General features: G+C 39.0%; 1 protein-coding gene across 1 annotated transcript in view; it reads right to left on the reverse strand.

Annotated features, from left to right (window-relative positions):
• The window catches only part of Gsk3b (glycogen synthase kinase 3 beta), a 136355-nt gene that overhangs the window by 58481 nt on the left and 64664 nt on the right, over window positions 1–13210 (reverse strand). Inside the window, exon 3 of the mRNA XM_028788194.1 lies at window positions 5170–5253. Coding sequence (XP_028644027.1) covers window positions 5170–5253 — 84 coding nt within the window. The remainder of the gene's footprint in view (window positions 1–5169; window positions 5254–13210) is intronic.

A 13210-nucleotide genomic window follows, 5' to 3' on the forward strand; every position in this document is an offset into this window, starting at 1 on the left:
ACTCAGCTTTTAGACCTAACAGCAATTTCTCACGCAGTCCAAGAGAAAAGTGTAGAAAGGCCGGGGCAACAAGGAAAGAAAGGAGGCAGAAGGATCTCAATCGATGAACACTCAACTTGTAAAGTAATTTGGTGTATGGAAACTGTCCTAAGGATATACAGCAAATGAAAAAAACAGTTAAGAGACTGCTAACCTCGGTAAGGCACCTAGGATGTGGTACCAGAGCCACAATGCTCTGCTGACTAGGTACAACACTGTGAATCCAGAGCAGTAGCAAGAAAACCACAGGCTGCAGAGCACTACATACTGGTAAGCGCATCAGTTCACCAGGATATAACCATTCTACACATATTCCAGCAAATGACAGAGCCATGGACATACAAAGGCAACACTGATGTAAAGCAGAGGAGGGCGAGTTCCTCGGAAACTGCTGGAAACAGTAATATACTATCTGCAAAACCAGAAGAGAACTTGAGCACTGCATCCGAGGAGCAATTAACCTAACAGCAATTACACACTCTTCTTGAATATGCACAGGAGATTACATGACCAACCACAAGAAGTCACACGACAATTTCAGTAAGTTTAAAAAGAGTGAAACCATGTGGAATACCTTCTCCAGCCACACTGGACACTAGTTCCATAGACAGGAGGAGGCTGGGGAGACGGCTCGGCTGCTAAGGAAGGCACTTGCCACCAAGTCTGATGACCTGAGTTCAATCCTGAAACACATGGTAGAAGGAGAGAACTGACTCCTACAAGTTGTCCTCTGACCTCTACACTCATACTGTGGTGCATGCCCACACATGTGCTAGTGTACATACACACACATACACACACACACACGCACACACACACACACACACTTAAACTGGGAATAGTTACTCACTTGGGAGGCTGAGGCAGGAAGACTGCTGTCAGTTCCAGGCTAGCCTGAGCTATAGGATAAGACATCTCAAAAAAGAAAAAAACTAAAAACTAAGAAAGAAAGAAAAGGGAGTGGGGAGGAGGGTGAAAGATCTTGGGCTGGAACTGGCTCAAAGGTTAAGAACGCTTGCTGTTCCAGTTCCAGGGGAATCCAACATTCCTTCTGACCTATGTAAGCACCTGGTATGTACATGTAGAAAAAAAACTTGTAAAAAGTAATAAATATAAAAAATAAGGAGGCCTTCTAAGTCATGCTAAGAACTCTGGAATTTACCTTTTAAGCAAGAGAAGTGATGGCATCAGAAAGCAACCTACTCCTGTTTTACATCAGGAACAGCTGCAACTTCCACCTCCAATGGTCAAAATTATTAATCTTGCCAAGAGTAGACACTCAATTCTCAACACAATAACCCATACATCCCTTTGCAATTGATAATAGCAAAAAATAAGATAACTATGGATCTGTTTTAAATGATTATTTAGGTTAGGGACAGTGAAGAAGTGCATAATAAAAGAAGAGAAATCAACAAGTTTTCAGATGATACTTGTAAATTCTCTAATAAAACTAACAGTAGTGCTGTTCAGTAAGTACCTAATATGCATTAGTTATTATCATCCTTACTACTCTTACAACTATTATTGTCACTACAAGTGTCGTTGTTCAATCATCATCACTAAGCTATTTTAAATGTTGCATTTCTATTGCACATCCTGTGCTGAATAATATAAAATCTTTTATACTCTGGATTCAGACTCCTTAGGTTCTACTCCCAAACTCCATTTAGTAGCTGGAAAAAATCTGAAGTAATTTACTTATGTAGCTCAGTGTGGTTTGCATCTGTAACATGAAGATAAAAATAGTATTCTTCACAGAAGGTACCATACAGTATGAGTTATGAAGAACAAGTAAAAGGTTCATGACACGCTCTAATGTCAGCAAGTACTCTATGAATTCATACTATTACTAAACACAGTAATTTATTAAATGGTAAATTAACATGTGGGGATCACAGCCCAATGCTGTAAGTAATAGGTAAACATTAAATGTGTTCCTTACAAAACCCCAAATGTTAAGAGGTGGGAAGTAGACTTATAAAACTGAGTAGCTTGCCCAGAGTCATGTGCTACTGCATGCCAGAACTGTAAAGCTAACCCACCTTCCAGCTACAAGGCAGGTCATCCACTTCATTTCCAAATGGGTTATATCATTCATTTTCTGAATGGATTATTGTTTTAGTTAAGGACAGGCAGACATCTGTTTCCACAGAAGAGTTACTTTGTGGTTCATTTATCCTATCACAATTCTTCATAAAATTTCAGGAGGATGTTTTCTACAGCTAAATACTAAAGTGGTAGAAAAAAAATCACTATTCTGTAGACTTGAAATTCACAAAATTATTAAGTCTAAAATTTCAACCCCCCACTAATTTCCCATTATTATCTAATCAAGGGAAGGCACTATTCACTCTAAATTAGAGCTCCTAAAACTTACAGGGTGATCTACAATATGTTGATTACAACATGCTTCAGTTACTACAGCAAGCAATAATCCCAGCAAGAATGTTCACAGTCCTGATTCTGACTGAATAACTCCTAGTTACAACAGCTAGCTAGCATTTCCCCAGTTATAAGCAGAGAGTTGACTGCCTAAAGAAAAAGTCTTTAAAGCTGTAATCAGGGGGCTAGAGCCATGGCTTGCAGAAATAATACTGGCTGAAAAAGCCCAGAGTGGGCACTGGAAAGATGACATAATGGTTAAGGGCACTGGTTCCAGAGGACCTGAGTCTGGTTCACAGCACTTTTGTGGTGGCTCACAATTGTAACTTCAACTCCAGACCTGACACCCTCTTCTGGCCACAAGTACTGCACATTGTGGTGCACAGACACACATGCAAAAATACCCAGCACACGTTAAAATACAAAATCTCAAAAACAAACAAACAAACAAAAACTACCACCACCACCACCACCAACAACAACAACACCACCACCAACAACAACAACAACAAAATTAAGCCAAGAGTGATAGGGTACTGGGAAAGAATAAGAAATATTCAAGCCAGACAGTCTAGAAGAAATGAAACAGAAATTTGGGGAGGGAAAATATTCCAAACCAGTAAGTATCTTTTTACTTTGTTCACAAGTTAAGATATATTACTTTTAGTAGAGACAAATTTTTGTTCTTCTGATAAACTTCCTTTAGAGAACTTCCAGCATCTGCAAAACTAGTCATGGTAAACAGAAAAGTAAAGGCCGGAACATGGAGGGAGAAATTTCCTCTGCAGAACTCATAGAATAGCCAGTCAGCTTTCAGTCAGAATGAAGGAGCCCTCCTGGGAAACCAAAACCTGAAAAGCCACTCAGTATCCCACAGGCCTCCCTCTCTGCCCTTTCATTTCCAAGTTAAATGTGTTAACATTTACAAAGCATTAAAATAAGGCCTGGTACATGGGCACTATATTTACTAAAGTAATTACAATACAACGTTTAGGGAATTTTTCAGGAGGCATTTGCAAATGAATCTATATGTTATCTAATAGATCATGAAAGACGTAATTCTGACCTTTACTTTTCTCTCTGGGGCACTACAATGTCTAGCATCTAATAATAAAGAAGTCATGAGGATACAAAATTCCATTATAAAAATGCCGTGGACATAGGAATGGCTCTATAATCTCACTTGGGAAGGGACAGGAAAAAGTAAAGACATGCTAGAATAAACACTAATGGGCAGTCTGCTCGATGAAGAGAGATGAGAAACAGGTAGTACCAACCAATCGCTCCAGAAACAAAGCTCCAGATACTGTGAGAGTCTACAATTCCTAATACGTAAGTAGGAGGATCGTAAGTGTAAAGACAACTAAGAAACAAGTGTTAATATCAGATCAATTTGCTAATTATGGTGGTTAAAACATACATTATGACAATAATTATAGGTCTGTAGACACGAACATCACAAACACGAATTAAGTATCTTTTTGTATTATAGGTTTGAGGTAAGATTAATAGTTAAGGACACCTAGATAAAGTTTAGTGAAAACTGTTAAAAATGGTTACACTAGAAGCTTTCTGTAAAGTCAAAAGGAAATGCGGGCCTAGGAACATTAGACATTACAAGCATAAAATCGGAAGTCAAGTGTTCTCATTTGGAGTAATTTGAAAAAAAAAAATCAGGTGCTTTGGTTGTTTCTTTGTTAACTTGCCTTGCTTCTTCAAACCAGTAAGGGGGATGGAGGGGAGGGTGTGAATAAAAAGACTGACAAAGTGAAGAGGACAGTGAGAGGCAGCCGAGGAGGGGAACAGGAGAGGAGGAGGTGGGTGGCGCCCCAGCACATGCTTGCCCTCACTTTGACAGAATTGAATGCAACTACAAGCAGATCTCTCAGTGTTTTTTCCCTGGTTAACCAAAACCCCCTACTTCCCTTTCTCCTCTAATCAACTTCCAATTAACATAATGACATAATTTTTCTTCCCCTAATAGACAGATGAACTATCAGAAGGTTCCATAAGCATGTAAGGAACACAGAAATATGAATAAGAAATAGAAATGTGCTTGAGAACTGAAGACATGTTTACCTTAAACTAGAAAATGCCTTTCCCTCCATTTTTAAAGGGCTTTGAGTTTAAAACAGGACTGCTGCTATGCAGCGCTGAATAACAACCTCTCACTTGAGAGCGAATATCTCAACCCTTCAAGTATTCAGGTTCAAGTACAGACACCACCACAGCAAACTAAGAAAATTTGCTTTCTTTTTAAATTGTGTGTTTGGGATGTGGGGTGCTGGAAACCCACATGTGCAAGAACACAAGCCCATGTTCATGCGTCTGAGGCAGCCAAGAGAGGGCATCAGTGTCCAGCGTCTCCTCTCTCACTGGATTTGAAGCTAGGCTGGCAGAGAGCAATGCCCAGGAACCCATCTGTCCCATGACCAAACACACAGTGCTTGGCTATAGGTGTAAGCAGCCATGTCCAGCTTTAGCTGTGGGCTCTGAAGACTTGAACTAAGGTCCTCCAGTTGGCGTCCCAAGAGCTGTGAAGCTGCCTCCCCAGCATCCCCGGGAAGATCCCTTAAAGTTCGCTCTTCTCATTCACATTTCCATACTATCATCAACTGTATATCATAGGTTCAGAATCCTGGGTTTGTGCTTTGAATTTTCCCAATCAATTAGCAAGGCTAGCTGATGGAGGAACAGAAGGGTTATTTCCACAAGAACAATCAGTTCATACTTTCTCATACCTACCTTCTCACCACTCGAGTAGAAGAAGTACCGCAATCGGACTATGTTACAGTGATCTAGTTTTCTCATGATCTGGAGCTCTCGGTTCTGCAAAGGAAGCACATAAAATATTTAAGGATAACAGCTCCTCATCATAATGATCAAGATCCTTCTAAAATACCATTAAGCATAGAGGCTGTGGCTGCATCATGAAGAGTAAGGAGGAGAAAGGTAGAAGGTAAGTTCAGAGAGAAAGACAGCAGGGGTGAAAAGGAATAACGCCTCATCAACCATGGTAAGAAACTCAATTTCACTTTCAATGTAAATGGAAGTCAATGGAGCTTTTGACAGGTGAAGTTATGATCTAACTTACCATTGTGATCTTAAGAGAGTTCTAAAAACTGAACAGCGTAAGTGTGAATAATAGGGGGCAAGAAGAACCATGAAACAGAAAGGATAATGGAATTGTAAGTGAAGAAGGAAAAGATTATTATCTAAAGAGTCAAGAGCTTTGAAATGTGGTCATTTATATCAAAAGTTTCTAAGAGATTAAGATAAAAAACCATAAAACTGACAGTGTGGCTAATGTAAGGTGTTGATTTCAGAACAACGGTGACGACTAATGAGGGTGAATTAAGTCAGTGTGGGAGGAGAATAGATGAGGCAGGTTCAACGAGTTCCAGCTACGGAAGGATGACAAGTCAGGAAACCCACTCTCCCCAGACACCTGTACAGTACATGCCTCGGAGAGCCAAGGTCACCTCAGGCAAGGCAAAGGCACCCTGAGACATGTCTGAATGTATTTTCCAAATCACACATACACAAGTACCAAAAAAAGAGGAACCTTATAGCTACAGTGTTAAACATAATCTCTCATAACTAATATAAATGATTAATTGAACCAAGAAATTAATTTTAATACAGAATTAAAAGGCTAATTACTACAGGGGAAAAAAACTGTAGGTTACAGTCAGGTAAGAGATTAACAAAACAAAATACTCTAATCCACAAAGTTGTTTTTCAAAGAGATGGCACAGTGGTTAGGAGACCTTGACTTTCTCATACAGGACCCAGGCTTGGTTCCCAGCACCTGTATGGTTGCTCCTAACAGTCTGAAACTCCAGTTTCAGGGATCCAGTGCCTCTTACCTCCATGGGCACCAAAAATGCACATACTAATGCAGGAAAAACACTCATATACAGAAAATAAAGATAAAATGAATCTTAAAAAAAAAATCAGACTCCAGAGTTGCTATAATATAGAAATATTGTTTAAAATGTAAAAATATATAAATGACAGAAAAGTTGACATTCACATAAAAAAACACTAGTTCTTGATAAAGCTAGTTCATTTAACAATGACTATAAAACAGCTACTACAATCATAATGTGTAATGTTATAAATGTATTGATTTATTTTCATCAAAAGATAAAATATAAGCCATAGAACATAAATATATTGCATCAAACACTAATAGCACAAAGGAAGGGAAATTAAGCTGTATTTGTATTTATTTGTATTTACTAGAACTAATGCAATATTAACCTGATATAGACTGTCATAAAGTGAGGTGTCAAGTGTAATCCCCAGAACAACCACTAAAGAGTCACCTAATAGACACAACTCCAGGTGTGACTGTGAGGAGACAGTTGTTTAACAGGTAAGAAGGCCCAGACTGAGCAGTGACAGCAAGATTCATTACCTGGGCTAGCATCCTAGACTGCAGAACAAATACAAGGTAAGTAAAGAACCACCAGCATCCAACTCTTCCTGCTTCCTGATTGTGGGGACAATGTGCACAAGGTGCCCCGACACCGAAAACAGCTCTGGCCACCGTATTTCCCCACCAGATGGACTCCACTCTCAAACTGTAAGCCAAAATAAACCCTTTCTCCTTAATTTTTTTTCAAGATATTTAATCATAGTAATGAAAAAGCTAATAGAGTGTACTAAAAAGTTTCTGCTCAGATTGGGCTCATCGGTTCTTCTTTATGCAGGTGGCAGCATTCTCATGAGGCCCCAGCCCTTGGTAAGGAACTACTAACAGTTAATGGTGGCTGAAGGAAGGGCTGGCACTCTGTAGCACAGAGAACTCTGCTGCTACTGCAGTTAACAATCTTCACACATACTCACGAAGCAGCAGGGAACACACACAACACGAAAATAAGAGTGGGACTCGCTGGGAAGAAGGGGATTTGGGGGAAGGGACGGGTGTGTGTGTGGGGGGGAAGTGGGCAGGGGTGTAAAACTCACTAGAATTTACTACATTCACTTATGAAACTGTCAGAAATAAGGAAAGGTATTTGTTAGACAAAGAAGTTAGTATGTTCTAGAAAGGAGGGCAAAACCAACATGAGAAAGAGACTAAGTAAAATGGCACAGGTAATTCCTTATATGAAACTGCATAAATTATGAATGAATTAAGTTAATAACCAAAAGGCAGAGATTGGGTTTTTATATTGTTTTTCTAGACAGGGTCTCTCTGTGTAGCTCTGGCTGTCCTGGAATTTGCTCTGTGGACCAGGGATTAAAAGTATGTACCACAACCACCCAACTCAAACTACATTTTATTTGTATGCTCTTAATAAATTTCTGTATATAGGAGATACGATTTAGAAACATGCAGATCATTTCAAAGTAAAAGAAATAACCAAACTATACCCTAAGGAACACTAGAGTTTTGACATTGCTTCCTATCAGTGAGAACTCCTTTTGTAACATGGCGTCTCCTTATCTGTATTCCATCCACACACTAAGTGTGTGCTCTCCACTATGCCTAAACCTTGCTGCCTGTTCCAGAGTGCCACTGTTCCCTGCTCATTGAGCCCACTACTACAGGAATGCCTTGACCTTTTTCCTACACACACTTACCTGTTTTTAAACTGCTACTTAGTGGTTTTTATACCACTTCATTCCCATTCCTTCAGGCCCCTTTCCGCTGTTCCAGCACACATTAAACACCCCTTATAGCATTTAAAAATATTTTCAAGTTTATTGAAGCTTTGGAGTATATTATTACAAGCATAGGTCAACGCTGTTATATAAATGTATCCCAAAACTTAACAAAACTCAGGTATTACATTGCAATGACAAAGACAACAACATATACCCCATCTAATCAACTTACTACAAATTCCTTAGGAGCAGAAAAATGAACTTGCTATCTTTGTTGGCCAACAACTATCATTAAGAAGGGAATAGGAAGGGAAGCCAAGTAGACTCTTACATATAAAATAAAGACTTGTATTGTAATAGACACATAAAGCTAGCTACTCAAGATACAACAAAAACCATACTAATGAGAAAACTTGAGGAAGACATTTTTTTTTCAGGCTCTCTTTTTTTTAACTGGATATTTTATTTATTTACAATATAGATGTCATCCTATTTTCCCTCCCTAGAACCCCCTATCCCATCCTACCTCCTCCTTTATGTTTTTATACCATTTTAATTACATGCATGTCTTAAGGTCAGTTCTAGGTTGAGGGTCTAGTAATACAACAGATGCAAATAGTCAAGGAACAAGCAAGGCAATAAACACAAATAGTCAAAGAAAAAGCAAGGCATTAAACGCAATTACGTGAACACCCCCATGATCACTGTTTCTAAGGGCTTATCAGGATGACCAAAGTATCTCAGCCTACTTCCCTGTCCTAGCCCAAGGTCATTTTCATGTCTGAAGCCTACTTCCTTGTTCTAGCCTAAAATTTAGATTCCTGCCTGAGATTACTTCTTTGTTCTAGCCTAAGATTTAGATTCCTGCCTGAAATTACTTCTTTGTTTTAGTCTAATGTCAGATTTCTGCCTGAAGCCTACTTCCTTGTCCTTGGCCAATGTCATATTCCTGCCAAGCAGCCCATTTCCTTGTCCTTGGCCCATGTCTAAGCAGCCCCAAAAGCTCTCCACCTCTCTCCCCTTTTTAATTTCATTAACAAGACTGAGGTTGTTCTGACAAAATGCCTTCCTTACCCATCATAGAATATGCATTATCAAAAGCAATGCACTTCTGTCTTAGGTTGGTAAGGCTCTGTGCAGAATCTTACCCGTCCTTGGCTTGCCAGCCTGTTAATTTAATAACTCTGTCTGGGGGTCCATTTTCAGTTTCAAGCCATGTACTTTGACTGCCAACATGTTGATGTTGTTAAAGAAAAGCTTTAACACGATGGGCAGGAATAAAAGTATTCCCAGGACAAAAAGGACTAGCATGATCAAGCTATATATGCCATTCTTGAAGCTTGACCAAAACCGAAATATTGACCTCAGGCCATGGGTAATTTTATCTGCAGTATCTACTGCATCAATACTCAGCAGAGCAGCATTCTTGAAATTCATAAGCTCCCTATGTATTGTTAAAATATCCCAAGGGGTGTTAAAATTATGTCAAATACACTGCAAGTATCATTAAACTTCTTCCTAATTATAATGACTACCACTGTAAACTGTAGAACTAACGTGAATCCAATGGTATTTGGCATGACACTCAAGATGGCTCCTTACCCTTAAATTCCGAACCTCCATCCAGTAATTTAAATAGGATAAGAACATTAAACTGTTCTTCCAAATGCCTATTTAAATCCTCTTGTATATTCAACACATTAGTAACATTTTTTTGCTAACTGATTAACAAAAGTAGCTGTCTTAACTTCTTGTGTCATAGCAATTGCAGAAGCAGTGGTGCTAGCAATTAATGTAATTAAAGCTGTTATACCAAGCTAATCAAGCCCACTACCCTCTTGCTTCTGCTTAAAGCCTGATTCATTTCTTCCAATACTTGCAAGCTAGATATTTCAATCAAAAATTGCTTTTTTCTTTTTAATAAAAACCATTAAAATACATATATCTCTAAAAGAATTGCTATAGTTTAGATATATATTCCCTGTAAGACACATATATTAAAGTCTTGATCTAGTGAATCCAATCACTGTGTGACTGAATCCTAAGGGCTTTAGACTCATCAGAGCACAGACCCTTTATGGATTCCTAGTATGTTCGGGATGAGTCAAGCTGGAGAAAGGAGTTCTCTGGGAGCGTATCCTGGAAAAGCGTACTTGTTTCCAGCCCCTTCCTAAGTTCTCTCGGCTTCCTGGTGAGCATCTCTGCTCCATTACTCTCTTGTGCTGAATTATCAAGCCACAGGACTAAAATAATAGAGTCAGCTAGCCTGGACTGAACCTGCTAAAATAAATCCTAAACCAAAAAGTCTTTCCAAACTTTTAAGTAATTTCTGTCAGGTGTTTTTGTTACAGCAACAAAAAAATAACAAATAGACATAAAGGGTTTCATTCAATTTTACCATACCTGACACCTTTATACTTGGGAGGGAGAGAGTATGTTGGCTAGCTTGCATCTGAACACTAAGCCATAGAACAATCAAAGATTACTAGAAAGGTACTTTAGGAACCATTATGTAAAACCTGGAGAAAGTTAACTTTTAGGTGAGAAACAACCAGCAAGCTTAAAGCTGTGGGTGTAAAGTAGGCAGCATACATCTGTCGATCATCTTTTCCTCTTCCCCAAAGTATGTTCTACTGGGAGATCTTATCCCTCAAAACAGAGAACTCTGCTGTTACTGTAATACAGGATTCACCCCAAAGACTTTGCTTTCAAGACTACCTTCTCTAAATATAACTTCTGTAAAAAAAATTAATGTTATCCAAGGAGATGAATCACTTTAATCCCTAATTGTTTTATTCTATAGTAAAATCGGATATCCCCTCAAATACTCTACAAATGACTTCTAAAATGAAAGTATCAAAAAACTTCAGGTATGTAACAAATATTTTCAACTCAACTACACTTCAGAACTTAGTGTCTAGGTCTGAAAAATGATATCCTAATGAGTGGACTCACCAAAACTTCTAATACAGTGCCAGTGATTTTTATCACTAATAAACTCTGTATGTGAGCCCAGAAGTGTGGTGGTCTGAATAAGGCTCTCAGAGGCTCCTGTTTGACTACTTGATCCCCAGTTGGAAAAACTGTTGTATATAGCTTTTGCTACCCTGCCTTAAGCCCCAGATAGACTGTGCTACCAGCCCCCACAGGAATATTGAATCTGTGGATGAAAACCACAGATACACATGTTGCTCAATTTCGACCTGCCATATGGCTCAGTTGCTGGGTACCTCCAATCTACTGCACCTAGAGTGCCTTTCCCAGTACTACCAGCTCAGCATCCTAAATCTGAGCAACTTCAGTTGCTCAGCTACCTTCAGTCCCAGCTCAACATCCCAACCTCCTGCCTGAAGAGGCCCATGGATGCTCCAGCCAATATCTCACATAGCTGGTTGGCTTTTCTCCCTCTGAAGCATGGTGAACACCGTTCTTCTTCCCTTTATCTGCTAGCTTGTGGTGGGGAGGGGCAGAAGTCCCATCTATCCTTTTGCCCAGCAACTGGCCCATTGCATCTTTACTGATAGATCAAGTACCAATTGGGAAAGAGGACCTTTTAGCATCAGAACCAGCCCCACAGAAACTCTCTGGGAAGATTTAGGAGGTATGGCCCTGTTGAAAGAGGTGTGTCACTGAAGGTGGGCTCTGAGGCTTCAAAATCCCATGCTATTCCCAGTTAGCTTTCTCTCCACCTTGTGCTTGTAGATCAAGATGCACTTCACTACTGTTCCAACATCATGCCTGCCTGCTGCCATGTTCCCTGCCATGATGATCATGGGTGGACTCTAACCTTCTGAACAAATAAATTCTTTCTTCTATGAGTTGCTTTGGTCATGGTGTCCTATCATAGCAATAAAGAGTAATAAGACAAGGAGAAAAAAACCAAAACAAACAAAAAACCTTGCCTGTTACTTTGTAAAGGTCTGTAAACCTGTCAGAGAAAAAAAAAGTCTTATATACAAAGATAAAATTTTGCAAGCCATGAAAGAAGAACCACTGATCTGTTCTGAGTAAGAGATTTGATCTGAGGAATATTATTGACTATGAAAGAAGTTATTAGAAGATGAAAGGAAGAAAGAAAACCAGGACTATAGAGAAGGAAACACTCAAAAGGGGATGGGAACCAAGGTATGAGAGGCAGATTAACATCTGGTGAGTGGAATGTGGAGATCTCTCAGCCTTCTTACTCACATGGCTATTAACACAGTAGCAGGGGCCACTGGCCTAGAAAGTTGTTTGGGAAGCAGGGAGGTTAGTTCAGTTCGGTACATGTTCACCTGAAGGAACAAACACTGACGGTGAAAGGTGCAGAATGGAACCTAAATACGTTCACTCCCTCCTCAGCAAGAGGGCTCCTCAAGTCACAGCAGCATACAAAATGTGTCTAAAGTAAGAAAAGATCCCCGGACTTGCCTGGACTCCTAAATACAGTCAGCAACATAAACAATGGCAAAAATAAACTGGAGAACATAAACAGCGGTGTCACATTACCCTCCAACCCCTATAAAATTTTAAGTTATTAAAAAAAGAGTTTTGAGGCATATTTATATGTAGGTCATAAGTAAAGAGCAAAAAAAATGAAAAGTTCTAAGACAAAAGCCACAAAAGTAATACCCTAGAACAAGAGTGGACAAGTACTTTCTATGAATGACAAGATAGTAAATGTTTCAGGCTGGCAAACCATATGGAACTTTGCTACAATGACTCAACTATACAGCTACACTGTAAAAATAGCCATCAACAAAATTAAAAAGAACATGACCAATAAAACTTTATTCTTTACTTAAAAAAAACAAAACAAAAAACTAGAGGAAGGCCCAGTTTATCACTGCTCTAGAAAACAAGAAAAAAAATTTCCTGATAATCATTTTTTACCTATTACCCCCACCCCTCTCATACACACACAGAATGAACTTTGTAGATTAATTTAATCACTAGTGTTCTAGGAATTTATAATATTTTCCTTTAATGCTACTATAACCAGTACATAGAACATCAAATTATAAATTATAGTTATAAAAGAACCAACTGTGTGACAAAAAGAAAAGTAGAGGACTTATATTTCCTGTCAGCTGCGGTGGATTAAAGAAAACCCAAATGAGGTTCTTGAAAGTTTATTTCAGAGGTCTGATTAGCATATAGGTAAATGCTATCTTGAATGCATTCCTTAAAT

This window comes from Grammomys surdaster, unplaced genomic scaffold (genome assembly GCF_004785775.1).
Source record: "Grammomys surdaster isolate TR1022 unplaced genomic scaffold, NIH_TR_1.0 125704, whole genome shotgun sequence".
Classification (NCBI taxonomy): Eukaryota; Metazoa; Chordata; class Mammalia; order Rodentia; family Muridae; genus Grammomys; species Grammomys surdaster.